At 48.5% G+C, this 15,915-nt stretch overlaps 1 protein-coding gene and 1 long non-coding RNA gene across 16 annotated transcripts in view; one reads left to right on the top strand and one right to left on the bottom strand.

Moving 5' to 3' along the window:
* The window catches only part of PIGX (phosphatidylinositol glycan anchor biosynthesis class X), a 650,935-nt gene that overhangs the window by 327,608 nt on the left and 307,412 nt on the right, over window positions 1–15,915 (bottom strand). For all 15 annotated transcript variants that reach the window (XM_069618071.1, XM_069618072.1, XM_069618077.1 and 12 more), the window contains one exon: window positions 8,052–8,265. In XM_069618071.1, coding sequence (XP_069474172.1) covers window positions 8,052–8,265 — 214 coding nt within the window. The remainder of the gene's footprint in view (window positions 1–8,051; window positions 8,266–15,915) is intronic.
* Window positions 794–2,195, top strand: LOC138491534 (uncharacterized). The gene is made up of 2 exons (XR_011276028.1): window positions 794–1,504; window positions 1,985–2,195. It is a non-coding gene; the product is annotated as an uncharacterized lncRNA (long non-coding RNA).

Genomic DNA, 15,915 nt, shown 5'->3' with positions numbered 1-15,915 from the left:
TTCTTCCCAGTTTGTGGGTGAGATATCGTTTCACCTTTTATAACATTGTTACAGTTCGTACAGTTCAAGCAGGGAAAGGTACCCTTCTTTATGGTACTCAGTACAAGTTGTTTGTCTTTAGGAGGTCTTTCCGCTCTCACTAGTTTATCTTTGAGATTATGTCCACGTTTAAAGGCCATCATTGGTGCTTTGGGAAATAATTTCAGGAGAGAGGGATCATTGTGTAGTATGGTCCAATTTTTACGCAGAGTTTTGCTGATTTGGAAACTCTGTCGTGAGTACTTTGAAATGTAGAGTAGCGGTGTGGACTTGTCCTTGACTTTAGGGATGCGTAGTTGTTCCTTCGTGAAGGTCTCTGATCTGTTGCGGGCTTCTCCTGTGATAGTATCTGGATACCCCCTAGATCCAAATCGTTCAACTAGAAATGAACATTCTGAGTCAAGGCCTGCTGGGTCTGAGATAATTCTCTTCAATCTTAACATTTGACTGAATGGTAGGCTTTTGAGCATGGGTTTAGGATGGAAACTGCTGAAATGTAAAAGATTATTCACGTCTGTTGGTTTATGGTACACCGTGGTGTCGATGTGACCCTCTTTGATCTGTAAGCTCACATCCAAAAAATGTAATGAAGGGTCCCCTACTTCCATTGTGAATTTGATTGTGTTGTTCACTGAATTCAGATGTTCCAAAAAAAGATCCAATTCATCTCGTGTACCACACCAGATACCGAAGATATCATCTATATAACGTTTCCAGGTCCACACATCTCTCCATTGGTTCGAACCTTGTATGAGTAATAGGCTACATCGCAATCTTTTATCCCCTTGCCATTGAATTATACTTGTCTCACTATATAATGAGTAGCCTCATGACTCTACATGATTTGTTTTGGACTATTAAGAGTAAACTGCATGTACCATTTGTGTTATCTATCATGACTGTAACGATTATTGTACTATTCACAAATTTCTGTTCCATTAGAACCAAAATTATAAAATGCGTTGCGATGGTGAACACCAGAATTCTTATGTTTCATTATGGAACATATTAACTCTACTTTTCTTATTTATCCTGATCTCTGGTCAGTCCCTATGAGTACGCTTGCACTATGCGCCATTGCATGATGGCCTCCATATTCCTCACTCACCGGCTTCTATGCCCTTTTCTATGTTTATTATTTAGTTTCCTTTCTACGTCTGACGGCGTGTCCCCAGCACAGCTCGTTCCCTAGGTTACGACCGCGCGGAGCCACTGCCTGCCGGTTTCAGTTTTCACTAACAGTGTTCCCCGCACTGTACAGGTAAGCTACCGCTACTTGGGTCCCTTTGCCCGGTTGGGAGACCCCAGGTTCATTTCTCTCCAGTATAACAGAAATGTATATGTCCCCACTTAGGTGCCAGCAGTACGTGTCTCTTTGCAGATGCCCTGCATCGTATAATTGTTTCGAATACTTGTTGACCACACGGATGCCCCTGTTGCCTTGGCTACTCGTCCCGCAACTCGAGTGAGTGCATTCTTTAAAACCAATTCCGGTTTATTCTAAGTATTATTTATTTTATTCAGTAGCGCTCTTTTGGAGTTATTCTTTTTCCGTCCACAGGAGGGGTATGGTTTTTTCTTAAACACGCTCCCCATATTGACTCAGCTTTTTCACTATTTAAGGGTGGTCCTTGCTATTTAGAACCCACTACCGCTTTTGGCTTATCTCGATCTGTCTGACTCTTCATCACGCCATTTTCTAGATCCCACCATGTAGGTGGATCTCACACAATACATCTCCTTTGTTATGTGTTTAGCTATTAGTATAGAGTGTTTCTCTTTGATCTGTTAGTTCACTCTTTTCACCATACTAGATCTCCAGTATTCTGCTCTTCACCATCTCGCTAGCATCCCGAGTTATGTACAGCTTGTCAGTCAGTCCTTGACTGTTATGGAAATAAAATAAAAGATTTTACTTTTTGTCTCCTTGAAATGTTGTCAACAGTTCAATTGGGCCCTTATGAAGAAGAGGTTACCCTCGAAACGCGTCGGCCACTCCACAATTGGACAGCATCACCTCTCCATCATTTATTGCTTCTTCGCAATTTGTTTTAATATGTTAAACGTCACGAATTACTTTGTACAACAGAATGTGCCTTTTGGCAAATTTTGTTTTCCTCTTTGCCAAATAAATTGTTATATGCTCAACTAACAAACTGCTGTTATATATCTATATCCATATATTTGAAGGCCCTATGTGGCATCAGTAAACAGTGTGCAGGGGACGGGAGGGCCCCACTTTTTGGGTCCTCTTCTATTTTCTCTTTTCTGATTTAGGCTTTGTGCCAAGGCCTTTTTTCCTCCCCCGCACCTTAAAATTCTTAAACCAGCTCTTCTGTACATATAATGATGATTTGAATTTCTATATCAATTGTTACCAGGTGTGCACCACTGTCAGCATTTTTGTTTTCTCCAGCAGTGGCTGAGCAGCCAGGCTTATCTCAAGAGTAAGTGAGCAGTATCAAATAGTTACACAAAGGACAGCAATTACTATGATTCAGGCAAACACTGACTCAAGGTTTTCCAGTAAAAGAATATACATTTATTTCACTCTTCAGTTGTATAACATTACACTATTATAAGCAGTTTAAAAATCACACTCTTAATTCACCACACCACTTCCCTTAAATTCCAGACAAGTTAAGATCACAAAAATGAAGTGGGAGCAAAATGGCACTCCAGCAATTTAAAAGGGAGGGAAAGACAAAGTTAACAGAAATTGAATCACACCAACAGGTAAGTACTCCGGGCAATTGAACAAGAGAGACTACAATGATAAATCAGATAGAAAAGGCTTAGGGCCAAAGTCAATAGGTCAAAAGTCTTTTGCTCAAGATAATGCAGTTCAGGGTAGTTCGCGATAACGTTCGTGCCATGGATTCCGGACTAGGTTGGTTGGTAGAAAAGTTAGTTCAAAGAAAAGAGAAGGGCAAGCCCTCGGATTGGAGAAAGATTTCAAACACTTTCACCGCGGCTGAACGAAACGAACAACCAGATTTGCACAGTACCTTAAAACGGAGAGGGAGCTGTAGCTGAGGCAGACGTTCCTGGTAGTTCCTGCAGGGTCACGGTTCCTGAAGCGATTGTCGGACTGATCAGAAGTAGGAAGACTGGAGGGTCCTGCACTAAACAGGGAAGAAACCAGCAGCAGAGCAAAGCAACAAATAAAAGGTGCGCTCCTTAAAACCCAAGCAGGGTCTGACATTCCTGGCTATCCGGCCCACTGTAGCTCTGTACAGCGAATTTGACCAGAGGAGGGGTCCTGGCTTGTAGTTTGGGCGAACTGGTTGGTCCTACCAGCTCAAGGGAAGAAGTTTCCTGGAGGATCTTCTCTGTCGTCGGATTCTGAAGATTCGGACCTGCAGCAGGGCTTCACCAGGCGGTTCAGTCGTGGTAGGGGTCCTCTTCCGTCAGTTCCTCATTGATTCTTTCATTCCAGTGGCGACTCTGCTCTTCCAGTCCCAGAGACCAGCTTTTTATGCAATTTTCCCACATTCATACAGCCTGGCTGTCAATCACACAGCAGGGTGGCTGTCCTGGCAAGGACAGTCGCCCAGCCAATCATACAGGAGTGCGACTTGGGTTACCAAGGGAACCCATGGCAGGGGTCCTAAGACCCCTCCCTCACAGCCTGCCTACCCAGACTTTCAGGTGCCTTAAGGAGGGCTTCTGTGCACAAGCCCACGTAAAGACAGCGAACAAAGAGACCAAACCTGGTTTGGCGCGCAGAGTAAAACACGAGAAAGACATTTACAAAAATAAATGGCGAATAAACCCAGCCGGAACCGAAATAAAACATATGGTCAAGCGGGTTTATGTTTGGGGCTAATATAATAGCCTAAAACAATACCATGGTTATTTAAGATAACTGCGGTATAAAAAAATACGGTAGATACCACTGCCACCAGCCAAGTCTTAGTGTAAAGGGAGCAAAACAATGCTCCAAGAGACACAGACAAAAAGGGATAAGAATTAACCTTTTCCAATAGTCCATGTAAGATGGGGTGTACTGGGTCTGTGGTTAAAGTGACTACTATAAAGCTAATGGCAACTTTATCTTTTCTGGGGACAGTAGTCAAACCCAGAAAAATGGAGTCAGTGGAAAGTCCAAAAGACAACCATGTGTCACTGCACTGAAGGTGTTGTGTAACACACATGAACAATATGGTGCCATGGAGTAGGTGAGGCTCCAGTGCTCAAGATCACACAAAAAGTGGAAACACACACAGCAAAACACATGTAAGAGTGGGAAAAAGGCTCACACTCTTCCCAGGTGGAAAAAATAAATCCTAGAAATCCAGCAAAGCTGCTGAGGGACTCATTAGTTAAGGGAAATCAGCCATTTATGAGCATTCTCCCTAACACTCCTCTCACAAGAAGACAGTACATAGTCTGAAGATATAGCCCACTGATCTTCTCCACATGTGTCCTGAATTTTGAATAGCCGAGCGCAGTGACGCTTCTCTCCGTTCCGCTTACAACCAGACAATCTCAGTAGAAGAGGAAAGCAGTCTGTTGGCTCATACTTCATAGAAATATTTTGTCTCTAGTACAGCTGAAAATAACTATAAGGGGTTGGGCAGACTAGCTACTAGACTGTTTCTCTTCCCTTCAGGAAAGCAGTGTTAGACATTGCTCACTTACATTTAAGAAAGGGGTCAGCAAGGCATGAACAAAACTCAGGACAGTATGGTCTGCAGATAAATATTCTTTTGGCCAGGAACCTACCAGCCGAGAAACATTTCGGTGAGAAATGACTTATTTGCCAGAGGAGCTCTCTGGCTGATGTTGGGCAGACCCTGTTACAGTGATTACCCATTACACATGTTCCCTTTTCTTGTGTATGGATGGACATTATGGGGGCCATTCAGTCCCTCTAAGCTCGGAATCATTACATCCTTGCAATCGATTACGTGAACCAGTACCTACAGGCATTTCTGTTATATAACAACACTATATAGGAGATAAAATATCTTGTTCGCCCAGAACGCTCAGGCGAGTTTCCCTGAAAAGATCCTGACCGATTAAAGATCCAATATTATCGCCAGGCCACTTGAGAAAGTTTAACTCTTTGGCTCTTAGCGAATCATGGGATTGTTGAGTGATCTCAACTACTATCTATAGCAAAGGGACTGTTCGAAGAAATCCCAAGTTTATTTTATAAATTGGCTCAAAGAAAGTAAGGACCCCAGTCAATTGGCCCTAATGGTCAATACCAAGGTCTATCCTGATAGTCGACTACCACTTTGTGGAAAATTTCAGACACAATAAAAACGACCCAGGCAAACTATTTTTATGACTATCTAAAAAACCTTTACAGATATGTTTGTGGACAAGCCAGAGAGAGAAAAGGTTTTGTATACTGGACTGAAACAACACCTAGGAAGTCTTTACAGGCTCAACCTTATCGCCTGCTGAAACCCATATGCCAATGAGTCCAAACCAAAGTAGAGCACATGTTGCAACTAGGAATGGTTGAGCCATCGTCGTCATTGGCCCTCACCGATTGCCTTTGTGCTGAAGACAGAGTTTCTTGCATTACAAGATTTCATGCGTTTCCCACACCATGAGTGGAAGAGAGGATTGCGTGGATAGGGCCTGCCCTTTATAGTTCTAGCCTATTCCAAAGAGATACTGGCAAATTCCTTCAGCCACAGACGTTGGATAGAAGACTACCTTCTCAAGCCCTTGTGGACTATACTACTTCACTGTGTTACCCTTTGGTCTTCCAGACCCTCAGCCACATTAAAATGAATTATGGATAAGTCCTACATCCCCAGCAAGAATATGCCGTGGATTAACAGGATGAAATCATGATAAATATCAAGACAATCTGAATCTTATAACTCAAAGCTTGCAGAAGGTAGATCTAAAAACAAATCAGGAAAAATGCCATCTTGTTCATCCATCAGTAATTTTTGGGCTTTAAAATGAGGAAAAAAGCAGTCCTACCCGAAGGAGGCAATCCAGAGAGTTCCCACTCCTAAAGCGAAAAGCAAACTTCATGCCTTCCTAGGCCTCATCGGTTACTACTGTGGAGTCATCCCATACTTTTTTACCATCATGGGACCTCTTAAAGATTTGCTTATGGACTCAAAGTACAACAAGACCATATCGACAAAAGTGGCAGAGTACACCTTCAATGGTTTGAAACACTTCCACCCCTCTTAATGCCAGATTCTAGTCAGACATTCATTTAACATACTAATGCTTTCTGGGTTGTGCTAAGGTCTGTTCTCTTCCGAGTGCGTATTGGCTGTGAGCAACATATTCTCTATATCAGTCGTAGGTTCTTTCCTAGGGAAATGATGCCGTTTTGGAGTTAGAATGAGTAACAGCGAAGTGGGTCATTGCACCTCTAAAATATTACCTGACGGGTGGAAGTTTGTACTTATAACATATCACGTCCCTGTCACTGGCTTGAAACAGACACCAATGCAAACACTCTGCAGTGGTCCTTGACACAAACAGATTTAATGCGGTCCACCAAGAGGAACGTACACAAACCAATGTAGATTTCTTAAGATGGCACCCCACAGATAATCCAGAGTGGTTCCTGGGAAAAAGGGGATACAAATGTGTTGGGGCAAAATTCAATTTTTGGAGGGTTCTGCTGTCCAATTTTATGGAACCCATAAATACTTTGCCTTTAATTGTTTTTCTGAATCTCTGGCTACATCTGTAGCCAGAAGGACTTCTACTGAAGACTCCCTGTCACTGATAGAATTTCTAATGTGATGCTCTATGGTAGACAATATTGTACCTAGGACAGGGGTGCTTTTAAGCACCCCATTCTGACCCCAGGATGTATATATTAGCATACAAAAGGGCTGTGGAGTAGGCTGGTGCAGCTGTACTTTTGTTTTGGCTTGTACGAGTATGGTAGAGATTGGGGTACTAAAGCAATTGGAGTCCTACTCCCTGCCAATATATTTTTGGACATCCCTTTGTTTGTGGGAACTACGAAGCACACCTAAAATGCCAGTTGTGCACCATGACCACACTCTGCCCTGTGCCCCCTATAGATGCTTGAATTGGTTTAGACAGGTATGGTACCCCAAACAGCTCCAAAACACAAACTGTTGGGGTGATCCTGAGTGCTTGGCAGTTGTTAGGACTAGCCTGATTGGCTGGCTATGAACATCTGTGTGTGCCTGCCTACACAAGACCACAGACACACTAACAATCTACTGCAGACACACCCACCAAAAAATACACCAAACCCATCCCACCAAGAAGCAAACCCAACACACACCGACTGTTTTTTGGAACTGGAGTAACCAATAGCACAACAAAACCTCTCTTGCACTCTCCCTCTCTGTCCCACTAACTAACCAACCTTCCTTTTCAAATGTGCCAGAGCGCCTTGAGACCATGAAAAAGGCAGCAGTGTGCAATGTATATAAATCTCAATGACATATCATATCCCCTACATTTTCAAATTGTTTTGCTGGCAGGCATGGGTAGAATAAAAGGAGTGCACTTATTGCCATGCAAATTGTGCACGTATGTTTGTGTTTTCTGATATGTGCAACCTTTTATGGATTAACTAAAATGAATTTACTTTGAAAGGCAGAGAAAATGACAGAGAAAGTTAAGACATTTTTATTCCTGTGTTTTAAAGCAAGGCAAACCATTCATGTTTGATTAATAGCGGTTGTATGGTAGCAGCTCTATGTATAGCGCTTTCATTTTTTAAATAAATATCTGTAACTGAGCATTGGGATATGTTTTGCATCTCTATGCAAACCGGATGGAATGTATATTGAAATAGTAATGTCTTTGGATGTGCCACATTAATTTCATGTGATTTCACAATATGCAGTGCAAATTGCTTTTCCCATGCCAAATTATACAGCTGAACATCCAACATCAAATACTCTTGTCTAGCATCCTGGTTTCAGAATCACTGACCAAAGCGAAAAAATTGGGGTTTCAGAGGTCCAGCATATGGCGTTTCATTACTAAGAACACTGAACTGCTTTATAATAGGCTACATAGGCACCTCTTACCCATGCTGCAGTGGATCAGAAGTTGGGGCCTCTTGAGGGCCACGAAGGCTTCCCCACTCTCTCCAGAGGGCTGGTGGTACCGGATATGCACCGGCACATCACTTCGAAAGCATTCAGTACAGACACCAGGTTCCGGTTTGGTGAAGATGAAGGCAGTATGCACAGCAGATAAATATGCTGGAGCTTCTACATCTACAATGTCAGGAAGGACAGCCTGAGTAGAGAAAAGGGAGGATATGTAATTTCTTTGATTCTAAACATTTTATTGAATTTAACGTCAAAGAAACATGCCACCTGTAATACCTAGGTATCCGATATGCATTACAATGTCAGTAAGTACCCCCACCTCCTTTGTTAACCCCTCTGACAACTTCAAAGTATCAATACAATTATGCCATAGTTTCCAACCCCACTAAAACAACTCCTTAATGACCATCTGAGGGAACACCCGGAAGAAGTATTGACTATCCATCAGTTCCATTCAAGCAAACTCAAAGCTTCATGTATTCAACGCTACAAAAAACACAAGTCTTGTTTTCTAGCTGTTATTGTTATTTGGTAGTGTAAATTGCAAAAATTGATGCCAGACTACTAGCAAGTCTTTACACCAATAATTGTAAGTACGAGTGACCTTTTCACCTATCAATACATTCCAGACGCCCAACAACATGGAGATCAGAATGGGTTGATGGACTTTTTTCTATCTTACGGCAATGTTAGTTGTATGTTGCAGGAAGTTGCCAATTGATCAACACACCCAGGTTCCCATTAGTGGCTATATCCCCTTCACTGGAGCACCTAGGAGTACAAATTCTAGTTTCAGTGGGAGAGGCTGACCTGTAATGCCCACTGTTGCCCCCAAACACTTACTCCCAACAGCTGGGGCAGAAATTAGCCTGTCCACTATATAGTCTATCCAGCAAGCATCAGAAACAATGTAGTTAAAATATTATGTAATGTTAAGCATAGAGTGTACCCTAAAAGGAAATACACCAAACGCGGGTTACAAAGAAAGATACAGTTACTTTTGTTCTATAACTGAACAGTTTCAAAGGACAAAGCAACAGATAGCTATCAGGCACTCAGTACAACACAGCAAACTCCAGCCCTGCTCAGTGTGCTCAGTGAGTGGGGCTGTACATTAGAATAGTCGCACCTTTTATACAGTCCAAAACATGATGTCCAGCCCACCTACAAGTTAATAAATCACGGATCTAGGGTTCGTTCCGAGTTCGCATCTTAATTCATGCATCTATAAATTTAGGGGTTATCCTTAATACATTCACCAACAAGTTACAACAGTGTGTCTTTGGATTTCCCGTTGAGCCTTCGCACATATCTTTATTCAATGCAGTTAAAGGAACAAGTTACTTACCTGTAACTGTTGTTCTCCAGCATGGGTCTGGCATGGATTCACATGCTCATGAATATTCCCCGTCGTCAGGCTGGGAATCCTCGGTAAAGAAAAAACCAGTATCAGTTTCGTTTCTGATCTGTCTTTCGTAGTAATAACCAATCACTGGTCTCTGCGTCATACTGACCACAGCCAATGACTGCCCTCTACCTAAGACCCGCCTCTGGCAGCCATCTTCAGATTTGGAAGCACGTGAAGTGGCAGTATGACCAAGTGAAGAGCCGCAGAGGGGTAGGAGGGAGGGTTCGCATGTGAATCCATGCCAGACCCATGCTGGAGAACAACAGTTACAGGTAAGTAACTTGTTCCTTCTCCAGCATGGGGTCTGGCATGGATTCACATGCTCATGAATAAAGAATACATAGCAGTACACACATGCACAACCACGGGAGGTGGCAAAGGCTCAACATTAAGCATTACATCAAACTCAACGTTAAGCATCTTACCTCCTCACCAGGCTCACCTCAGGCGAACAGGTTGCGCAGCACTGCTTGGCCGACCCTGGACTCCTCCCTGGAATCCCGATCGACGCAGTAGAATTTCGTGAAGGTGTGCGTCGACCTCCACGTAGCAGCCCTGCATATGTCCAGCAGGGGCACACCAGAAAGGAACGCCGTGGTAGCTGCGATCGCTCTGGTGGAATGGGCTCTCGGATGGCCAGGCAGCGGTCGGTTTGCCAACCGATGACAGTACATGAGACAGCCGGAGAGCCATCTGGAAATGGAAGCCTTCGAGAAAGCCTTCCCCTGATTGACAGGTCCAAAATTCACAAAGAGTTGTGACGTCTTCCGAAAACACTTTGTGCGGTCCACGTAGAACTTCAGCGCTCTAGCCACATCCAGCGAGTGCAAAGTCCTCTCAGCCGGCGACGAAGGCGACGGGAAGAACACAGGCAACACCAAGGGTTCGTTGAGGTGGAAGTCCGACGGCACCTTGGGGCCTTGCAGGAAAGGGCCTGGATCTCTCCCACTCGTCGTGCGGAGGTGATGGCCACAAGAAACGCTGTTTTCCACGACAGAAACTTCAACGGGGCCGAATGCAGAGGCTCGAACGGAGGTCCCATGAGCTTGGTCAGCACCACGTTGAGCTCCCACGCCGGGGCCGGAGCCTTCACCGGCGGGAACGATCTGAACAGTCCCTTCATGAACTCTTTCACCAGACGATGAGACCACAAGGACGTCCGCCCTGTGGTTCTGGTGTATCGGGAGATCGCAGCAAGATGAATCTTGATGGACGCGTGTGCCAGTCCAGCTTTGGCCAGCGTCAGCAAGTACGGCAGTACTTGGGGAGCCGTAATCCGTAGAGGGTTAATCTTCTGTGCGTGGCACCAGACAGAGAACCTCTTCCATTTGTGTCCGTAGCATTTAAGAGTCGAGGACGCCCTGGCCTTTGCAAGAACCTCTCTGCAGTCGGCCGGTATGTCGTATCCTCCAAACTCTAGCGCTGCAGGAGCCAGGCCTGCAAGTTCAGCGATTTCGGGTCGTGGTGGAGGATGGCACCTCCTTCCCTGGAGAGTAGATCTGCGTCCACCGGCAGCTTGATTGACGGTGACGCTGACAAGTCCAGAAGGTCCGGGAACCATATCTGCCTCGGCCACGCAGGTGCGACGAGAATCATCCTGCACTGTGACCTCTTGAGCTGGTTGATGAGCCGGATTAGCAGTGGCAATGGAGGGAACACGTAGAGGAACAGGCCCTCCCAGGGGAACGAGAAAGCATTGCCCATGCTCCTCGCCTGGGGAAACCTGCTGGCGAACCTCCGGCACTTGGAGTTCGTCGCCGTCGCGAACAGGTCGATCTGGGGTGTGCCCCACCGTTGGAAGAGGCGATCCACTAGATCCTGCCGTAGTTCCCACTCGTGGCACGAGTGCAGCTCCCTGCTGAGTGAGTCGGCGATGGTGTTTTTTATCCCTGCCAGATGAAACGGCACCAGAAATATCCCTTGGGCGACGGCCCAATGCCACAGGTCCTGCGCCTCCTTGGACAGTGCTGGGGACCTGGTTCCGCCCTGTTTCCTGATGTAAAACATGGTGGTGGTGTTGTCGGTGAAGATCCTCACCACCTTGCCCTTGAGGGACGGAAGGAAGGACCTGAGGGCCCAAAACACTGCACGGAGCTCCAGGACGTTGATATGTAGGGATTTCTTCGTCGGGAGCCAAAGGCCTCTTGCGTGCAGATTTTCGGTGTGCGCTCCCCACCCTTCCAGGGAGGCATCCGTGGTCACTGTCTTCTGGTGGGCTGGGGTCTGGAAGTCCATGCCCGCCGTCAGATGCGCGCGGGTGCCCCACCACCGGACCGCTCGTCGGAAACTCTCGTCGAGTGTGATCCTTTCCTCGAAGCTGCCCGTCGTTTGGATCCAGCGCGCGTCCAGGAACTCCTGCAACGGGCGCATCCGGAGCCTGCACATGGGAATGAGGTAGATGCAGGAAGACATCATTCCGAGGAGGGACTTGATGGACCTCACCTTGGCCGCGTCGGCCACCAACATCCGCTGTACCTTGCCCAGGATGGTCCTGGTCCTCTCCTCCGACGGGGAGGCCAGAAGGGACACTGTGTCGAGCCTCGCTCCCAGAAACAGTGCGTCTTGCGCGGGTACCAGGTGGGATTTGGCGTAGTTCACGGAGAATCCCAGGTCCGTGAGAAGTTGGACGGTCCTTGCCGTGTGCTCCACGGCGAGCTCCCTCGTCTTGGCTCGGATGAGCCAGTCGTCCAGGTAGGGGTAGACGTGGATCCCCTCGCGGCGCAGCTGCGCCGCCACCGGTGCAAGGCACTTGGTGAATACCCTGGGTGCCGACCATAGTCCGAAGGGGAGGGCTTTGAACTGGTAGTGACGCCCTTGGACCACAAACCTGAGGAATTTTCGGTGCCCCTTTAGGATGGGAATATGGAAGTAGGCATCCTCCAAATCCAACGACGACAGGAAGTCTCCTTCCTCCAGCTGACCCAGGACGTGCTGGAGGGTGACCATCCGGAACTTCTGTGCCTTGATGAACTTGTTCAGACGTCGCAGGTCTAGGATGGGGAGCCATCCTCCCGTCTTCTTCTTCACGAGGAAGTATCTCGAGTAAACTCCGGAGCCCCGAAGCCTCTTTGGGACGAGTTCGATGGCGCCCTTCCTGAGCATCGCCTTTACCTCCAGGAGAAGCTGAGGGACGTGAAGCTCTTTCCTGGTCACGGGGGGGACGCGCGGACACCTTCTTTGAAACTCGAGCGCGTGGCCCCGGGCTAAGGCGTCCAGCACCCAACGGTCGGTGGAGATGGACTCCCACACGCCGACGAAGCTCGCCAGCCGGCCTCCCACGGCCGGTTCAATCCTGTTTCGACGAGGCTTTGCCGCCTTGACCTCCTTGGCGACGACGGCGGGGTCCGCCAGACTTGCCTCGTCCCCTGTAGGCCTCCTGAGACGACGAGCGGGCCGCTTGACGGTAGGTGGAGAAACCGCCGCCGGAACCTTTGGAGGCGCCCTTGCCTCCGCTGCTCCGAAAGGGCGGCCGTCGTTGTTGCAGAACCCCAAGGGCCCGGGCCGTCTCCGTGTCCGCTTTAATGGCCTGAAGGGAATCGTCCACTGTTTTCCCAAACAGGTTGTTCCCATCGAACGGCATGTCCAGGACTCTGGTCTGTACGTCTTGACGGAAGTCCGTAGCCTTGAGCCATCCACGCCGCCTAAGGCACACGCCGTTGCCCAACTGGTGAAATCCAGTGTCGGCGATGTCCGTCGCAATAGTGATGGCGTGGTCCGACGCCACCTCACCTTCCTGTAGGATCTCCAGGGCATCCACCCTCTTGTCGTCCGGTAGGAAGTCCAGCAGGGGAGCCAGTTTGTACCATAGCTCCCTGTCGTAGTGGGCCACGATAGCCAAGGCGTTGGCCGCCTTAATCGTCGTCGCTGCAGACGAGATGACCTTGCGTCCCATAGTGTCCAATTTCTTTCCCTCGCCGTCCGGCGGGGAAGTCGATGTGGAGGCCGCACCCCCCCCCCGCTTTCTTCCTGGCCGCCGCGGAGACGACGGAGTCCGGGGTAGGCTGCGCCCGGAGGCACAGGGGGGCCGCGTCCGGGAGGACAGTCTTCCTCTTGGCCTCGCGCCGTTGATAAAAGAATCCTTCCTTTTTCTTCTCCTCAGGACAGAGTTGGAAAAGCTCGGACGCCCTGGCGATCATGGAGTGGAACGATCCAATCTCGTCGGGCGGAGAAGCCCTGGTGGGAGGTGACGACGGCAGATCCTCGTCGTAGACCTTGTCGTCCGTACCCGTCGCTGCTGTGTCAGTCCCCGTATCATCCCCTCGGGTCGTGGACAGGGAGGAGGGCTGGACGGGGCGCGACGGCTGAAAAGGAGGTGGAGGGTGAATCCTTCTTTTCTTGGGAGGAGGAACGCCAGAAGGTCCCGGTTCTGGGTCCCCCGACGGGAGTGGCTCCTCCGCCGGCAACGGTAGTCTCGTCCTTATCTCCGAGCATAAGGACTGTATAGCCAACAAAATGGCCGCCGAGTTGTCTTGCGGCGCTGGCAGAGGGGAATCCGACGGGCGATCGGGGCCCCGTCGGCACCCTCGACGATGTCGTTGTCACCTGCGTCGGGATCCATCCCGACGGGCCGGTCTTCTTCCACGCCGAGGCCGTGGCTTAAGACCTCGATCAGCTCTTCCTCCGAGGTTGAAGCCGAATCTACGACGACACCCTGCCCCCCCTTTTTCTTTTCCGCCGGAGATTTCACGGGGGTCCTATCGATGGGCATAAAAGAGGACTCCCTCCGAGGTGGCAGGGAGACTCTGAGCACCGAGGTCGCCACCACTGGTGTAGCCTCCACAGGCTGAGCCAGGGCCGCCGCGACAGTCTCGATAGAGGCCTTGGCCGGATGGATTAAGGCCTTCACCACCTTAGGTGCGCTCACCGCCTTATCCTTGAGGGGGGGGACACTGCCTCGCTCCCCCTCCGATGGGGCCTTCGAGCTCGACCGGGGCCTCTCCAGGAGCTTCGCCGGGTGCTCGGCCTTCCTCTTACCCGACCCAGAGCGTTGGCTTGTGGTTGATGGTGCCGGGCGGGTGCGCCCTGCCTGGCGCCCGTAGAGCACGACCGTTCGGCGCTCCCGGTGCCAGCGGACTCGCGGTGCTTGGCCTTGTGTTGGACCCCCGTCGCCGGGGCGTCCTCAAAGGTCTTAGAAGACCGCTCGGACTTCTTACTCTTCTTCTCGCCGGACGGGCTCTTCCCTTCCAGCCAGTTGGCGAGACGTTGATGGCGGTCCTTCATGGTCCGCTCCGACATGTTGCCGCAAAACGCACAGTCCTTCTCCACATGCGTCTTGTCCTCATGTAAGCAGTAAAGACAAAAGGAGTGTTAGTCCTCCTTAAAGACGTTCTGCAGCTGGCATCCAGGGCAGACCCTGAACAGCTTTCCGGGCGTCGAGCTTCCCTTCTCCTGGGCCATGTCCGTGACGGGCCTGAGAAACTTCTGGAGTCCTCCAAAAGCGTAGCTCGACGAAATCTTCACCCTTGAGGGGCGCAGACGAATCCGACACGGGTCCCCGTTGATCGGATGGAGAGTCGGTGGAGCTTGAGGCTCTTTTGACCGAAAAAACGAAGTTTTTGAGAAAAAACGTGAAAAAATAGCACTAACGCTCGAGAGCAATAGCACGAGGATCCCAACACATGAACGTGCAGTAAAAATCTGAAGATGGCTGCCAGAGGCGGGGCTTAGGTAGAGGGCAGTCATTGGCTGTGGTCAGTATGACGCAGAGACCAGTGATTGGTTATTACTACGAAAGACAGATCAGAAACGAAACTGATACTGGTTTTTTCTTTACCGAGGATTCCCAGCCTGACGACGGGGAATATTCATGAGCATGTGAATCCATGCCAGACCCCATGCTGGAGAACAAGTGTTCACATTTCAGTATTTGACTATATTATGTTTAACATGTGCTCGCGGATTAGCTTCGTTGGCACAGGTAATCCTCTATACACAGGTCAACGAAGGACAATGTCTCAGTACATGAACCTAACATTTGGCCTGCAGGTAGATTACACATTAGTTTGTACACAGAGGTCAAGACGGCCATGTTACATTCGGAATGACACTGTCCACCATCTTAGGACACAGGATGACTTTAAAGAGAGACTCTACAATGGCGGATGAACCTAAAATGGCAGCTAGCACAGATTTAAGGTTAGGACCTTGCAATGAGAATTTTCATGCAGAGCGACTTGGCCTAGGCCAACAGATATTGATATATACACACGATCTAGAGGGTAGAATATGATTTCCCATTCGACAGGCGGACAGTAGGAGGAGACAGAGTTTCCGTGAGACCTAGGGAGAGGAGCAGGTGGATGAGAAAGTTTAAGAGCAAGTGGGGCACGAGTGTCTGAAAGTCACCAAAAATCCAACCTAAATCAGGGATCTTAGGGCAGAGACCACCTACATTATTTCATGAGGGAGACCTCGACAGATAAGGCATTT

The sequence above is a fragment of the Ambystoma mexicanum genome, chromosome 10 (genome assembly GCF_040938575.1).
Source record: "Ambystoma mexicanum isolate Mex_15411 chromosome 10, UKY_AmexF1_1, whole genome shotgun sequence".
Taxonomy (NCBI): Eukaryota; Metazoa; Chordata; class Amphibia; order Caudata; family Ambystomatidae; genus Ambystoma; species Ambystoma mexicanum.
This window is presented reverse-complemented; position numbering and strand designations above follow the sequence as displayed.